The 17,995-nt window shown below is 37.8% G+C and overlaps 1 protein-coding gene across 1 annotated transcript in view; it reads left to right on the plus strand.

Annotated features, from left to right (window-relative positions):
• The window catches only part of LOC124550035 (UDP-glycosyltransferase UGT5-like), an 80,744-nt gene that overhangs the window by 57,960 nt on the left and 4,789 nt on the right, over nucleotides 1-17,995 (plus strand). The window contains exons 4-5 of the mRNA XM_047125282.1: nucleotides 1,301-1,523; nucleotides 1,688-1,907. Coding sequence (XP_046981238.1) covers nucleotides 1,301-1,523; nucleotides 1,688-1,907 — 443 coding nt within the window. The remainder of the gene's footprint in view (nucleotides 1-1,300; nucleotides 1,524-1,687; nucleotides 1,908-17,995) is intronic.

The following is a 17,995-nucleotide window of genomic DNA, read 5'->3' on the forward strand; positions in this document are numbered from 1 at the left end:
AAACATGGACGATAAATAGTTTAGACAAGAAGAGAATAGAAGCTTTCGAAATGTGGTGCTACAGAAGAATGCTGAAGATTAGATGGGTAGATCATGTAACTAATGAGGAAGTATTGAATAGGATTGGGGAGAAGAGAAGTTTGTGGCACAACTTGACCAGAAGAAGGGATCGGTTGGTAGGGCATGTTCTGAGGCATCAAGGGATCACCAATTTAGTATTGGAGGGCAGCGTGGAGGGTAAAAATCGTAGAGGGAGACCACGAGATGAATACACTAAGCAGATTCAGAAGGATGTAGGTTGCAGTAGGTACTGGGAAATGAAAAAGCTTGCACAGGATAGAGTAGCATGGAGAGCTGCATCAAACCAGTCTCGGGACTGAGGACCACAACAACAACAACATTTTCTAAGTCATTTTCTGTATCAGGAACTTGGCTTTGGAACAATCTACCGAAAATGTCAGACAAATTAAATTTCTTTCAAACTTTAAAAGACAGCTACTGGTCCACTTTCTATCGTGGTAGCCATCTCTCCCACATCCTGTGGAGCTCACTTTCATCAATTCCCCTCCCTCACAACTATTTCCTAGCCCTTGTCAGCAGAGTTCTCTATTTATATTATGTTCTTCCCCAACAGCCACTGTCACTGTCATTTCAATCTTCTCTTCTTTTACCCAGTCCACTCATGACTGTACTAAACACAGCTTCCAATGTGCTAAGCTTATCTATATCATTCTAAATGCCCTTTATTATTGTTGTTATTATTATTATTGGAATTTTTTTTTAATCTTTGGTGTGTGTTGTTCCTGGTTAAATGTAAGAGAGGGCCTTAAGGATCTAATCTGGTCAGGCGAAATAAGCAATAAAAAATAATAAGTAAATGAATGATAGCTTTGATTACCTAAGTCACAAAATTATAATAAACATTTCTCAATGAAATGTGAATTGCTCAAGATAAATTTTTTAAGCTTTTATTCAAATTTACTTTCCCTATTTGTCAAGCATTTTATATGATGGATTTGCAATCTGAAGATAATGAAAGCCAATTGATGTTACTATTTCTCCTGAACTGTAAGGTCAAGAAAATTTGTGAACTATCATTACTGAAATATTTTTTACAAGTACTTTGTGGTCTATAATAAACAAAACATTCATTATAGTAACAATAATTTAACCACTTCACAGCATTAGTTATCACATGCCGACAATGAGTATTGTGTTCCTCATTATGTATTACAATAACACAAAAGAGCTCCATGAATAAAGTATTTTTTTCAGTACTACTAATGTTTTAATATCTTAGGATCTTGAAGCGATACTGAACAATTCCAAAGAAGGAGTAATATTCTTTAGTTTGGGGTCAAATATACAACCATCAGATATGCCAAAAGACAAGTTTCTTGCCTTTATGACAGCATTCTCAAAGCTAAACCAGACAGTACTCTGGAAATGGGACCAAGATACAATGCCTGGTAAACCAAGAAATGTTCATCTTGGGAAATGGTTTCCTCAGAATGACATTTTAGGTAATATTGTAGTTTAATTTTTTTTTTTAAATATTGTGTATGTGCTTGAATTTATAGCTGCACCATAGATGTTATATTAAATTGACAGATAATGCATTTTTACGTGAAAATCTAATGCAACAATATTTCTATCATAATGTGGTGTTATTTTTTATTTTTGACAGGACATAAGAATGTCAAATTGTTCATAACACATGGAGGCTTACTAAGCCTTCAGGAAGCTGTCTATCACGCAGTTCCTGTTTTGGGAGTACCAATTTTTTCAGATCAAAGAGTAAATGTCAATCAGGCAGAAGGCAAAGGATATGCAATAAAGCTGTTTTTCTCCGATGTAACAGAGGAGTTCTTATTACAGGCAATTAATGAAGTTTTGAGTAATCCAAGGTATGTTTATTTATTGATTCAGAACAGCTACATTGCACACTCTGGGCTTACTTATATCAAAAAAAGCCTTTCTCAAGTAATAACTAGCAGTAGTGCTTATGATCCGGTATTCTATGGAAGAAATTATGACTATGCCTGCATCAGTAGACTGTGTAACAGCAACTCAGAAAGATTTTAAATAAACTGGAAAATTATATGTGATCCTAAAAAGCATAGGATTTTAATCTATAATTTTAACAGCTAGAATTTCTTTTATCTAATGATGAAGACAAAATATATTTACAGTATGCAGACATTTCTGAAGTGGTATAGAAAGGGTAACATTCATAAAATGAACAATAATAAAGATGGAAAAGTATTGTATAAAAAACAAACTTAGCATAAAATGGCACCACTTATTCTGTAAGGGTAGGTTACTGAGTTCATATTTGTCTATTAAACTGAAGATCCTTGAACAATTGCCTGTGTGCTAGCTGTGAAATTGAAAGAAGGTAAGACATACCACTTTCAATATGATGCTCAAACCAAAAATACATACAGCAACAAAAGAAATGGTCATCAGTGTTCTCTGCAAATGGTCTCTGTCTCAATTTTGAAATGACACAACATTCAGTTTTGTTCATCTAGAGGTACTGGTACTACACCAATGATTAATGAAACACATAATGATCACATAATAACCTGGACGGAAGCTTCATAATTTTTAGGTGTCCCTATTGACGAGTCTTTAAATTGGAAAAAAAAATCACATTGTTGAACTAGCAACTTAGTTCAGCCCCATTTATGCTTCAAATCATTGCAAATCTTGGCTAGAGACAAATTGGTAAGTTGGGAGGGGAAAAAAAAGAAAAGATAACGTCCTTTGGACTTATGCCCTATCCCAAATGTTTTCCAAACAGAACACATTAGATGTACTTCAATACCATATTTATTTTCTGTAATGTTCAGCACATTGTCAGGCTTATATGAGCACCAGATGGTAAACACTGCAACATGATTTTAGAAACCATTGCAATATAAGAGGGTGTGCCAAAAAGTAGTGGCTCTGAATGCTTTACATGGAAAACTCTTAATGCTTTTTAAATAAAACAAATATTATTAACGTTCAACAACTTTATTCTTCACGTATACAAATTTATTTCTCAACGTAGTCACCTTGGTAATGAACGCATTTCTCCTGATAAGAGGCCAATTTGTTGATACCCTGACTGTAGAATGTTTCACTTTGTTGACAGAGCCACAACCTCACCTCTGCATGCACTGATTCATCACTATTAAAGTGAAGTCTTTCAGGGTGTTCTTTAAATTTTGGAAACAGATAAAAATCATACGAGGCCAAGTCGGTGCCGAATGGAGGGTGATCAGTCACAGTGAATCCAGGGCATCAAATTATTGTAGATGTTGCAGCGCTCATGTGTGGCCCGACATTGTCATGCTGAAGGAGAGGATGTTTCATGTGTTGGTGAACTCTTCAAATTTGAAACTTGATTACAGCACACTGTTTCTCAGACACGGCATAGCTACATTACACACTGTCATGTTACATGCTACAATTAAGAACCCTTTAGTGGCAGAGTGCTGCAGATATGTAGACTTGAAGAATAAAGATTTAGAATGTTAACAATGTTTGTTTTATTTAAAAAAAAAAACTTTAAGTGTTTTCTCTGTAAAAAAAATTCAGAAGCACTACTTTTCAACAAGCCCTCATATATATTTTTAACACAGTCATCTCTAAACATTATCATACATATCACATGGCACCAATGATCTCACTGTTTGATCCCCTCCCCCAAACTGACCGGTAAACAAACCAACACATCACATTACAGCCCTTGTACAATTCACAATAAATGTTCAAATATCCCACCACCAACTTCAGTGCATTTGTGCACTCTAGGGAGAACATGCTGTGTTGCTTGTATTTATACATTCCCTATGTGCGCAGCAGTGTCCATGATATGATCAAACAGTCATCTAATGTATTCACTGTATTCACCATTTGTTTGAACACCTCAGCCTTCATCCAACCCCAAATCAAAAATATAATGGCATAAGGCCTGGAGATCTTGGTGGCCAGTTAATTGTACTGGGGAGAAATCACAAAGGGAGTCTCACAGGGCTCAATTTTGAGTTCACTCCAATTCCTTCTAAATGTGTTCTATCTCAGAAGTCATTTGGAATAGGGCATATGTCCATATGAAGTTTCTTACTTTAATTGAGCTTTCCTCTCATATCCCTGAAGATTGAGCATTACTCCTGGGACACTCTGCATAACTTCTGTACATTTGATAAATACGGAAATTGGTAAGGAAGTTGGTGGACAAATACTTCAATAATAATAATAATAATAATAATAATAATAAATAATAAAGATTTTATTGTCTTTAGGCCACTACAGCAATTGACAACGTCAAATGAAGTTACAATTTATAATACAGTGTGATAAGGTATTGACTACTGAAATATTTTAGCTTATATTACAATAAATGTACAGTGGGTCATCTGTTGGATTACTGCATTTTACAGTTGAAGAATTCATTGATATCATAGAACAGGTGGGCAATAAACCATTCATGCAGTCTTTCTTTGAATGTATGTTCAGGAAGATCCTGTATGGCATGTGGCAGCTTATTAAATAGCTTGTGCCCTGTGACTTCATAGCTATTTATTGATTTTGATAGTCTGTGGTAAGGCGTGTATATGTGTTTGATGCTTCTTGTGTTGTAACAATGTACATTTTCTCTACGTTTCACATCTTGTAGTTTCTTCTTCGTTAAGATTAAGACATTGTATATATAGAGGTTTATTACAGCCATATTTTTTTGTTTAGTAAATAAGGGTTTGCAGTGAGCCTTATGTGAAGAATTTGTAATTATCCTAATGGCTTTCTTCTGCAATAATACGATGTCATGTATATGACTACAGTTACCCCACAAGATTATGCCATAGGATATTATACTCTGGAAAAATGCAAAATAAGATGATCTGATGTATGTTTCAGGTACACAATTACTGAGTTGTCTTAATAAATAAATTACTCTAGATAGTTTACTACTAATATAGTTTACATGTTGGCCCCAGGATAACTTTTCGTCTAAATAAACTCCCAGGAATTTTACAGAACTAGGGTCATCAGATAGTGGCTTGTCTCTTAGAGTGAAGATTATCTGCTGAGTTTTATTTTCATTTAGCAGGAAACTATTTGCTCTGAACCAATATGCTGCATGAGTGAGTGTATTTTCAGCACAGGTTTTAAGATCATTAAGACTGTTACTGCTATGGAGAAAATCGTATCATCTGCATACAATACAGTGGTGGATCTAATAAACGAGGGGAGGTCATTGATCATTATCAGAAACAGGAAGGGCCCCAGTACAGATCCCTGAGGCACACCTACTTTAACATTTTCTATGTTTGACATTTCCTTACCAACACAAACTACCTGTTTACGGTTGTTGAGATAAGCTTTTAATAGTCTGAGACTGTTTTCTTTGATGCCGTAGAATTCTAGTTTCTCTAGTAGTGGCATGTGCTCAACACAGTTGAAGGCCTTGCTTAGGTCACAGAATGAGACCTGAGCAAAGCCTTTGTTCTCAAAAACTTTGAGGATGTAACTGACTACCGTGTTGATTGCATCAATGGTCGACAGATTCTTCCTAAGCCCGTATTGTGTAGCATTAATTATTCCTAGATTCTCAAAGTGAGATGATAATTGTTGGTACATGATGCATTCTATTACCTTGGAGAATGTGGGTATTATTGAAATAGGCCTGTAGCTAGATGGAGAGTCTTTATCTCCCTTTTTGTATACTGGGACGATCCTAGACAGTTTTAACTCATCAGGAAAATATCCCTCAAGTAAGCACTTGTTTATGCAATGGGTTAAGGGGTAGAGAATGCAGTCACACACTTTTTTTAGCAGGTTGGATGATATGCCATATATATCTAAGCTATCAGATGATTTCAGTTGTTTTATGACCCCTTGTACATATCTAGGCGATACTTCGGAGAAGGTTACCATGCTTGTATTTAGTGACTGTCTACCCCAATTTTGGGAGAGTAACTCTGATGGACTAATGTCTGGTTTGATAACTGCGTCTCTATTTATTTCACTTAATTAATAAAAAACTCATTGAGTGTTTGTGGTGGGATATTAATTTTGTCTTTTTTAGTATCTCTGGCAGCACTGTTAATTACTTTCCAAGCAGTTTTGCATTTATTGGTGGAATTATGTATGTTGTTGGCATTGTAGTTTTTTTTGGCTTGCAGGATGGCTTTTTTGTATTCATTCCTGCATTCCACATAGGCTGATTTGGCACAGTCAGACTTCATACTATTGTATATGTTGTACAGTAACAAAACTTGTTTCTTTAGATCTGTCAGCTGTTTAGTGTACCATATATTTTGTCTGTTTTGAGATCTGGATTTGTGGCTGCTGTCCATTATTTTGATTTTCTTTATGGGAATACTATGGTTAAATAGGGTCAAGAATGCATTAAAAAATCTATCAAATATTATTTTGGCTGGCAGATCATTACTTGATGTGTAATGTCCATCGACACTACAATGGGCAAACCAGTCTCTGTCAGCAAGGGAATTACGAAATGTGTTAATTTTATCCTCAGTTATGGGTCTGGTAATCACAACTGTTGGGACAGGTCTGTTTGCATTGCTCCTATTGAGGGGAATTTTACTTGCATAATTTAGAGATACGGAGTCATGGTCAGAGAATGGGAACACTACAACTTCGCATATGTTTTCAGTGGTCTTGAAGTTTACAAAGATGTTATCTAAACATGCTTTGTTTCTTGTGGGCCTGTTATTAACATTATGTAAATTGTATTGTCTTAGCAAGTTTTCCAGATCTGCAACACTACTCTTACATTTAGTAACATCAAAATCAGCATTCAAATCACCTCCTATTGCAATATCATAATGTAGCCATTTAATATTACTTAATTCACTCAATAGCATGTCCATTTTTTCTAAAAATATGTTAATGCTTCCCTTTGGTGATCTGTACATGGATTCTACTATTAGCTTATGACTATTAATGATTATACCCGTAACTTCAAAGTGCTGTTCATCACACAAGGAATTTAGGTCTAGTTTGGTTATTGTACAATTGAGTGACTGGTTGGAATAAATTGCCACACCACCTCTAATGTGCTTTTTCCTACAGTAGCTATTTACTATACTAAAATTGTCAAATTAGGCAACTACAAGTTCATTCTCATTAGCCCAGTGTTCACTCAGACAAAAAATATCAAACTGGTTATCAAGTCCAAACTTATTTATGATAAGTTCTTTATCTTTCAGTCCTTGAACGTTAAGGTAACATATTTTAAGATCCCTGCTCTTATTGCTAACACACTGAACACTATGGTGATTGGTTTTCAAACGTTTTTCAGGACTTATCTTTTGGATTTCTGCCTCTTGTTGCCTTTTACTAAAAAATTGTTCACTTGGAGTGGTAGCACATCTACTGCTGTATACCTACTCTTCCCTCCTTGTGATGATATTGTAGATGAAGCTGCTACTAGAGGAATTGATGTAACTGCTGTTATGGTGTCTGGAGGCACTGTTGTGGCATCTGGTGACTGAGGAGATAAGGTGGTTGCTTCTTCTTCTGCTGCTGTTGAATCTTGCTGGTGAAGTGTGGTAGGTACTGCTGCTGCTGCTGTAGGCATTGTTGTGGCAACTGGTGACAGTGGAGATTTGGATGTTGCTTCATCTTCTGCTGCTGTTGAATCCTGTTGATGAAGTGTGGTAGGTATTGCTGCTGCAGCATTTGTTATGTGTGTAGGTACAATTGCTGCTTCCACCTCTACTTCTACTGCTGCAATAGAAGTAACCATTTCTTCAGGCTCTGCTTGCGTCAAGCAAGGAACTGGAAGAGCAGCAATTACTTCTTGGTTGTCAGATGCTTTCAGTATCATGCTGATGTTTTGGCACAGAATCTTCTTGCCTCTGTTATTAAGGTGCATGCCATGTCTCGTGTAACAGTCTCTTCGCAAGGAGTCCATACTTATATAATATGCATTTGGGTAGGCCCTGCAAATCTTTGAGTATTGCCTGTTTGCTTTTATGATTTCCACGTTCACACATGACCATTCCGAAAGGTCATGCCTATGTGGAATTCCGACTACAAAAACTGATTTCTCTCCTGTTGAATTTAGTATTGCTTTAAGGTTTCGTGTTGCACTGTGGAGGTCGTTTTTATATACATTATTGGCTCCTGCTATGACGACAATATGACGATCATTTTCAGTTTCTATGTTTCTAACGAGTTCTTGGATGGGTGCACCTGGTTTGACAATACTAGTTGCTTGTATACAATGACTGTAACGTAGTATTTTTGCGATCTCACGTCCATGGCTATCAGAGAATATTTTCACTTTGAGTTTGTCTTCACGTTTATTGCGGAAGTTTCTGTTCATGTGCTTGTCACTATATAGATTCGGCGTGTTGTTGTCGTCACAGTTTTCCGTGGATTCCACATTTATATCTGTTGTTGTCGTCACAGTTTTCCGTGGATTCCACATTTATATCTGAATCTAGTGCATGAAAACGGTTTTTTGTTACCACAGTAATTCTACAGTCACTGAGTTTCACACGACCAACCCTTTTTGGCCTAGTAAACATATGTTGCCTTATTGTTTCTGCCTTTAGGCCTATATCCACTTCAGAGCACTCGTTTATTGTAGGTAGGACACTGAAACTGCTTTTATTGCCGCGGTTCGTTCCATTCGTTGTATTTATCACCTTTTCGCTTCTTTCTTCCGTGATCATGCTAGTCCTGTGCTCCCAGTTCCGTGTTTTACTTGCTTTGGCGATCGGGATATTACGCGCCTTTTTCAGTTCGGCATTTTCATTTTCTAAATGCGCAATGTCCCGCCTTAGTACATCTACAATTAATTGCAGGCTTGATACACGTTCATTTAGCTTCACTATTTCACTGTTATAATTTATGTATGTTCCGTTTTTCACCACACAACTATAACTTTTGTTCACTTCTCACTATAAACAACAGTACCGGACGCCATGTTGCTTCTTATCAGTTGTTGCTCTTCACATGTTACAGTCTTCATTTTCTCTAATCCTATTGATACATGAGTTTAACACCTACACTTACTTATATCTTTCTTCTGCATACATAACTGTATAATTATAAAAGACACAATATATCTTTCGTTAAATTGCTTTTTGTCACTGAATTATCAAAGTTGTTACAGTTTTATATAGAAAATATACATTAATGATGGTAGTACATCTTGTTACACACCAATTCTTCGTCATATGTAATATATTACAGCATTTTAATTCTCAGGAACCATATCAAATATTTTCCACATGGATTTAAATAATGACAGTCAACTTTTTTACACCTGTTGATATTGAGAGGGTCTTTTTTTCTTTTAACAGGTAATAGTTATCCTTAAAGTTGTGTGTTGATACGCAAGTTAGCTCCATGTAGCGAAGAACTGTGAGCCTGGCTGCTAGGGAGTACAGCTCTATGTTGGCCTTAGAAAGCTTCAAAAGCTGAGCCTAAGGGAGTTTACTGACCTCCAGCTGATTTTTCACATTCCATTGCTTACATCAAAGGGGAATCAAAAGAATGGCTAAACCTTCTCTCTCAAATCCCTGCCTTTGCATCCCTTTTTTCTGCTTCAAGCACAGTTAAAAAGATTTAATATCTTGATAAGTGTTAAGGATACTTATTGTTTCTAGCATCCCCTGTAGTAAAGCAAAGTAAATTCATATGGCATGAATGGCTGGGAGACCCCAAAGGGCAGGATCAGCTACCTCCTTGGAAAATTTTTCCCTATCCTTTACGCCTGTAGGCACCTTTCCTCTGCCGAATATATTAAGTGTAGGTGACTGTAATGGGTGTGTGTCACGTTCATGTTGGAAATGATGAGAGAAGGAAGTAGGTGAAACCCAGTGCTGGCACATAGCCTACTCTTCTCAAAGAGCATCATGGAAACCACTGAGCTTATCATCCCTCTCTGATGGATGTATCACCATCAACAGTGTCGCATGCCTTCACTTAAATAAGAGACTGTGGAGAGGTTTGTAATTGAATCCAGAACATTTGGCACAAAGACTGGTAATCAGGGATGTCATACCACCACCCCTCCTGTCCCCTCTACCACAAAAGCAGAGGGAAAAATGTCAACAGTGCACTGTACCTGGACAATCACCCATCCAAGTATTGGCCACACCCAATGGTGCTTAACTTCGGTGATCTGACAGGAGCAGGTGTATCCACCTTGGCACAGACACTGACATCCCCTGAAGCAAAGACATGCTAAATATGTAAATTTCTTGCTGTGTGAAATGTGTCATTATTCAAATAATGAATTATGTTTGCAGAGTCTATTATGCTATTTTTCCCTATCTTTATTTGTTTCTGCTCCTATCGCTCTAACATTTAAATGACTACCTATATGCTGATCTACAATGTTGTTTCCATATGACATCTTTTTCCATTTTGTCAAGTATCCCTTTACTGTGACGGAAAAAGAGCCATGTTTTTTTCATTATTTCAATCTATTTTAATTAACTTTACAGTTATGTTTATCGCCTACTGCTATTAGTACTGTTTCAATAGCACATACCACTACTGCAATTCCACACAATACAACTATTACAATCATAGACAGGCCATATTACTATTACCATCACCTTGATTTTTGTACAGAAACTGTTACTAATGAAACTAATGCTAGTTACACAAACATTAATTCTAATACTTCAACTACTATTACTTATGATCTTATTAAGTCATTAACCCTCAGAGATCATTTAATTTACTACTATCAGAATGTGTCTATTTTGCTTGTATATTCCATACCAAATTGGCCATATTGTCAAGTCCATCAATGTCTGCCTCCAGGCAGCAATGCGATGAATCAGTGTGCACCACTTTTGGCTTGTGGCCACATCCCTTCACTCTTCTACTCCTGAGGCAAGCTATCAGGCTTTGTTGTCATTCCCTAGGTTCATCTGCAGGTGGTGTCTTTTGACTATAGTAACGCCTCTGAAACAACATCAGTTAGTATCAAAGTTCCTTAAGTTATATATGAGGTTTACAGCATACTATAATTAGCTCTCATACTATAATTAGCTCTCAAATGGGACAAGTTGCATTGTCTGATAATGGATGAACTTTAATGATGAGGATCCACAAAAGTGAAGAAGACATTGTTTTTTAGAAGACTGTATGGTCACTCTGTGTAAAATGATTTTCTTACTTCATAATTCGAATTTCTTAAGGAATAGAGCATTGAGAAAGCTAAATTAAGTTTCACTACAAACATTTTCAGCAAATTAAACTGTATTAATTGTGCAGTTTTTGTTACTGGCAGCATAAATCATTGACATTATCAAAGAATGTCACATTCTGTGGCTATGAGGACATGTATCGAATCTGATCAGAAACTTTATTTCCTGGCATTTGGATAAAAGAAGCAATAAAAGAAGATGCTGCATATCAGTAATACAAAACTCAGAATATCTCAGACTGAAACACTAATCTACATTTGCACATATAATCTACACTTGCGCATATACACCACAAACCACTGTACAGGGAAGGGTGGAAGGTACCTCTTACCAATATCAGCATTTCACTGTTCTACTACATTCACAAATGGAGCGTGAGGAAAACGACTGTGTCTATGCCTCTGTAGTCACTGATTCTCTCTTATCTTGTTCTCACAGTACCTGGGCAGAATATACCATGGAGGCAACAGAGTGGTTGCACAGTGTTCCTTAAATACAGGTTCTTGAAGTTTACCCAACAAAGTTTCATGAAAACTGTGTCGTATTTATCCTAGGAAATCTGTTTAAGTTTCGGCTATAGCAGTCAGCTACAGTCCTAACAGCAGGTCTCTGAATTCATTTGATGCAAGTTGTCATGACTTCTTGACAAAAACTGCAAACAGCTTCATTATCATTTTGTTTGTAATTTACTTTACCACTCCATTGCACATTCCAAGAACCATTCCAACAAATCTACGAATTCCATTCACCTGTTTAAATTTAATATCACTTCTTAATGTTACGTCTAAATACTTATGCACTGTGACATGCTCAATATGTTCACTAGTAATCCTGTAACTGGGTTCTTTCTCTTTGTTATAGGTGTTAACTTCCATTTATCCCCATTTAATGAGTGCTACTATTGATTACAACAATCAGAAATCCTCTTGATGTCTTTCTGCATTTCCTAATGATCATTGAAATTTCCTAATGGTCACTGAATGAGGGTTCTTTCCGACAGACGACAGTTTCATTAGAAAACAATCTTATAGTGCTTCTGATCCTACCTGATACATTATTTATGTATGTTAGGACTATCAGAGGTCTTATTATGCTTCCATGAACATTTGCTGTCCAGTATAATGTTCTGGATTCTATTAAATATTCATTCAGCCAATCACATGTCTGCAATGGTACTTTGTAAGATTATATTTCTCTGAGCTGAGGTGCATGTGGCATTCTGCTTAGCATCACTGGCTGTTATGCTGTGGGTTGCGTGTTCAAACCCAACCATCAGCAATTAATTTTTATTTAGTATTTATCGTTTCTGGAAGGTACTTGAAGTACCTAATATTTGTATATTTTGGAACATTTTATGTTTGTATAAATATCAGCACTCTGGAATATTTCAAGTTTGTATAACTACCTGCAATCTCTGACCAGGATATCACTTCTGTTCTGGTTCTGTGATGGTGTTGGTAATAAATGTGTTTCCATTTCCAAGTGTTGTACTTCATTGATGACCCTGCCTTCAGATTTGGACTTGATTGTGGTTTTGAGGCGACATTGTTTGGTGGAAATGCTGTGTACTTCGAAATGTTGACATCACCATGGATCCAGTTAGGCAAAGCAAGTCATTGCTTATAAGACAGAAACTGGAATACAAGTAGTACATTGTTCCTAAGATATGTGTGTTCTGGAGACAGAAGATTCCAAACCTACAAGAAGTCAGCTATGCATCAGGCATCCATCACTATTTTTGAGAGATGCAGGTCAGGACCCAACATAATGGTTGAGTGCCTTGACTGTGTCACCAAATAATAGATAGGATGACTTGATGTGTTTGGAAAATGTGTACTTTTACTTAGATGGCACAGCCCAGCAGTGGTTTGAGAACAATAAAGAGAAGGTCAATAGCTGGAACAAATTCGAGGCAGATCCGAAGAAATCATTTGGCAACAGTCAACAAGTCCACTTAACACATGAACAATTGAATAACAGAATTCAGCATCATCGGTAAATGAAACATTGTACTTAAAGAATGTTTTGGTGCTGTACCAAATCATGAATTGTAGCTTGTTGGAAGCTGACAAAATTTCGCCTTTTATGAAAGGGGCCCCACAAGACTTGTACAAGGTCCTTTGTCAAGGGATGTCAAGTGATGGGCCCTTGTGGCAGTTGTGGGAGACCGCTATGAGTCTCTATGCCAGATAGTAAGAGCAGAGATAAAGCAGTGTATGACAGTCAGAAATCTCAAACTGAGTACACAAGAGACAGCAGCCATGACTTTTCACCCCATATATCAGGAGGTGGTAGAGAATATTGAAGAGGAGGTGTATCAGTTGTTAACATCAATCTCTGCCTCTAGTCAAACATGCCATGAAGAAGGGACTTGAGTCAACTCAGAATTAATGCTGCAACCATCAAATGACAAACTGGAATCTGACCATAGCAGGAGCCAACCAATTCCTCCACCAAGTGCAATTCCCCACAGAACAACAGTCATTTGGAGGGTAGAGGACAACAACATTGCTGTGTTTCCACTGTAGGCACCCTGGATACATGCACACTACTGAAGAGAAAGCATGTGAGTTTTCAATGACTACTGTTTTGCCAGGTATCAACCGACACACCTTAGACATTCTCTGTCACAGTACACTTAGCTGTTGACTTCAAGAAAACTAAGTGAGATTACTATTTGTGGAGATGGGGCATCACAGATGAAAATTCTCTGACAGTCATCAAGATGTCAGGAAATATCAATGATGTCATCATCAATAGCCAACCTGTCCAGGCAGTAGTCCACTTGGGCTTTCTTTTCTGCAATAGTGGATGCTTATTCTCATCAACTAAAGAAGGCTTTGTTCCATAATACAAAAGCAATTGCGCTTGAAGTCACAAATGGGAAATACACCCAGTCAACAAGAACATCTAATGTAAGAATAACTATGTATGGCAAAACACAGCACTACAAATTTATCATTTTAACTGGATCTATTCATAATGTTATTCATGGATTGGGACTTCTTGCAGGCATCACAAGGAGTCATAGACTGTGGAAGGTCAGATCTCCAGATTGATAAAGCTGTTCCAACCAGCACACATAACTAAGATCGCTCTGGATGGCTGTTTGCCACTGAAGACATTATCCTACCAACATCAAGCTCAATTAAACTGTGAAGCTTTTGTCAACTGCAAAAAGCTACCCGAGGTCCCAAAAGGATTCTACATGCCAGCAATGGTAATAGGTATTGTATGGGTTGAGGAGAACTTTAGAATGCTAATTGTCACTAACAGTGACAATTTGTGCCTAAAGGTATGTGTGTAGGAACAGCTGTACCAGTCCAGAAAGGGTAGGTTAGTGTAACTGATGAAGAACTGTGCTCCTATGTCACTACAAACAACGTAGGAAAGATCTGGCCTGATCGAGGAACAACGTCAACAAGTGACAGCCATTCTGTGTCAGTTTCCAGATGCTTTCAAATGCAGAGTGGAGAAAAGGCAGCCCATAGTACAACACCATATCACTACTGGGAATCATCCACCAATTAGCCAACACTCATATATAATATACTTATATGGATATGGTGTCTGTTCTTTCAGACATGTCCGAAAGAACAGACACCACATCCACATAAGTATATAGTTCTAGCAATACCAGCCATGACCTCCTTCTTCTGTGCTGATGCACACATATTCCCCGAACTCTTACGGGACTTGGTAAGAATGTCTTCCACGAGTAATGAGTGTGTTGGGGTGGGACACTACGAATGTAGTGTGTGGACATACAAGGTGAGATTGTGGGTCTCACAGGAGGCGTGTGTGAGATGGGCCCTGCAGTCGCACTATCCTCTGTGCCCTCAGTGGCTCAGATGGATAGAGCATCTGCCATGTAAGCAGGAGTTCCCAGGTTCGAGTCCCGGTCGGAGCACACATTTTCACCTGTCCCCATTGATGTATATCAACGCTTGTCAGCAACTGAAGGTATTAATATAATTCTAATTTCCTCATATATAATATCACTGGCTGAACGATGGATAATCTGGGAAGAAGTGGATGAGATGCTACAAGGTGACATAATTGAATGTTCACAATATTCGTGGTCCTCTCCTGCGGTGACTGCTTGAAAGGAGAAGAGCATTTCTCAACCATGCAGTAGCCTTACTGGTAAATTGAGGTTGATGATCAGGAAAAGCCCACCTGCATAAACCCTGATGGCCTCTATGAACTCAAAGCTATGCCATTTCACCTGTGTAATGTTCCTAGCACTTTCAAATGTTTGATGGGCAACCTACTTAGATTCCTTAAGTGGTAGCTGTCTCTTTGCTATCTGGATGACATTGTCATTTCATCGAAGACATTTGAAGAACCTCAAGGCCCAGTTGAAGTGTGTTCAGACTGCAGGCCTACATCGGAAACTGAAAAAGTGGCTCTTCACCACACCATAAATAAAAATCTTGAGGTGTTCTAGTGAAAAAGAATGGTGATGGAATCTATCCCAATCCAGAGAAAACGGTAGCAGTCACAGATTTTCTGACTCCTCGATACATTTATGCTGTGAGAAGTTTTCTTGGAATGTGCTTGCATAACCAGCAATCCATAAAGAACTTTGTACCAAAGTATATCCCTTGCAAGAACTTCTCCAGGGAAATGCCAAATTTTCCAGAAATGAGGTGCAAGAAAGATCTTTCCTTCTCCTCAACAAGACACTAACATCTTCTACAGTCATAGTACTTTTTGACAAGAGTCCGGGGACAGAACTTCACACTGACATTACAGTTATGGGTTAGGTGCAGTTGTACTGCATATTCATGAAGGTGGTAGCTTATGCTTCCAGAGTTCTCTCCAAGTCAGAGATGAACTACTCCACCTACAACTGAGAAAAAGTGCCCTACAGTTGTTTGAACCATCAATAATTTCCAGCTACATTTACTTGGCAAACCATTCACTGTTGTGATGGACTACCATTCTCTATGCCATCTGACTGGCCTGAAGGATCTGTCAGATCAGTTGGTGAAATGGGAACTTAAGACTTTAGGAGTATGATGCCACAGTAGTATACAATAGGGGATATGAACACAAGGATGCCGATTGCCTTTCTAGGGATCCCTTCATGGGACACAGCAATGTAGAAGAACTCTTTCACCATTGTTTTAAATGGCTCTCTTTGGCTCTGAGCACTATGGGACTTAACTTCTGTGGTCATCAGTCCCCTAGAACTTAGAACTACTTAAACCTAACCAACCTAAGGACATCACACACATCCATGCCCGAGGCAGGATTCGAACCTGCGACCGTAGCAGTCGCGCGGTTACGGACTGAGCGCCTTAACCGCGAGACCACCGCGGCCGGCTTTTAAATGGCATTGCTGCTGAACAGAGGGAAGATGCAACAATGCTGAAAACCATAGAAGCCATGAAGGAAGAGGAACAAACCAAAGGAGAATTCCACTTAATAAAGGGAGCATTGTACAAGAGGAACTGTGATCCAGTGGGGAGGAAATGGTTGCTAGTCATCTCAGTTCATATACTGCCAGCCATCCTCCAGTATATCTACAATGTTCCAACACCTGGTCACCTGCAGCATGTCTACAATGTTCCAACATCTGGTCAACTGGGATTCTAGACAGAATCAGATGAATGTATAACTGCATGTCTCTACCAATCTGTTAGATGCTAGGTGAGTCACGGCCAATAATGGATGCAAGTACCATAATTATCTTTGGAGCATCTGCTACCAATCCCACCAGCAGCAGTGCCATTCCTCTAAATTAGAATCGACATCTTGGTGAGGTCCCTAAAATTGACAAACGGCAATCGATAGAAAATAGTCTTCACTGATTGTCTCACCCAGTGTGTTGTCACCAATGCTGTGCTAACTGCCAAAGTTCCAGAAATAGCAAAGTTCCTTGAAGAAGACATCATATTGAAGCACGCAGGATTGTCTTGTGTTTTGACATGATAATATTTTGGTTAGCAGTTGAAATGTGTTAGTGTTGAATGCCTTTTTACAAATACAGAAAGACAGAACTTAATTGCTCACTTGCGTCTGCAGTTTGCAAGATTTTTTTGTATGAACTAAGCAAGTTGTGTTTCACATGAGTGATGTTTGCTGAATCCATGCTGAGTCTTTGGTAGAAGCTTGATTTTCTCAAAAAACATCATCAATGTTGAGCTTAGGATATGCTTTAGAATCCTGCAATTCATACATGTCATCAATATTCTTCTATAATTCTGTGCCTCTGATATTTTACCCTTTTTGTAAACAGTAGTGGCTTATGCTCTTTACAAGCCCAAGAAACTATTTTTATGCATGAGATTATTGACCCAAGAAAAGGGCTGATTCTGAAACATAATCAGCCCAAAATATGAGTGGAATTCAGTTGGAGCCTGGTGCCTTGTTCACTTTAAGCAGTCTTAATTGTTTTTCAATACTGGGTGTGCTTATGTCAGTATCCATCATATGCAAGTTTTTAGAATTGTCTGAAGGATCTTTTGCAAAGATATGACTGAAAATTGATATAGGTTCCACATATTAGTATAGGTCCTCTTATTGTTGCACAAGTTGCTATTAAGTTTTCTTTATTAGTTTTCCTGTAGCAAGAGTGCAATCTGTTTCTGCAAAATTCCTCAAATGAAACCATTAAACCAAGACCCATCATTATTGTTTTTGATTACTTTACTTGGTACATATTTATCTAGACTATTTTTTCTACTTTAACCACAATATTGGTCTGTGTTTGTCATATGTGATCTAAATGTTCTCATTTTGTCCTTTAATTATTTGTTAGTGACTCTCTATTCAGTTAATCCAAATACACA

The sequence above is a fragment of the Schistocerca americana genome, chromosome 1 (assembly GCF_021461395.2).
Source record: "Schistocerca americana isolate TAMUIC-IGC-003095 chromosome 1, iqSchAmer2.1, whole genome shotgun sequence".
NCBI lineage: Eukaryota > Metazoa > Arthropoda > Insecta > Orthoptera > Acrididae > Schistocerca > Schistocerca americana.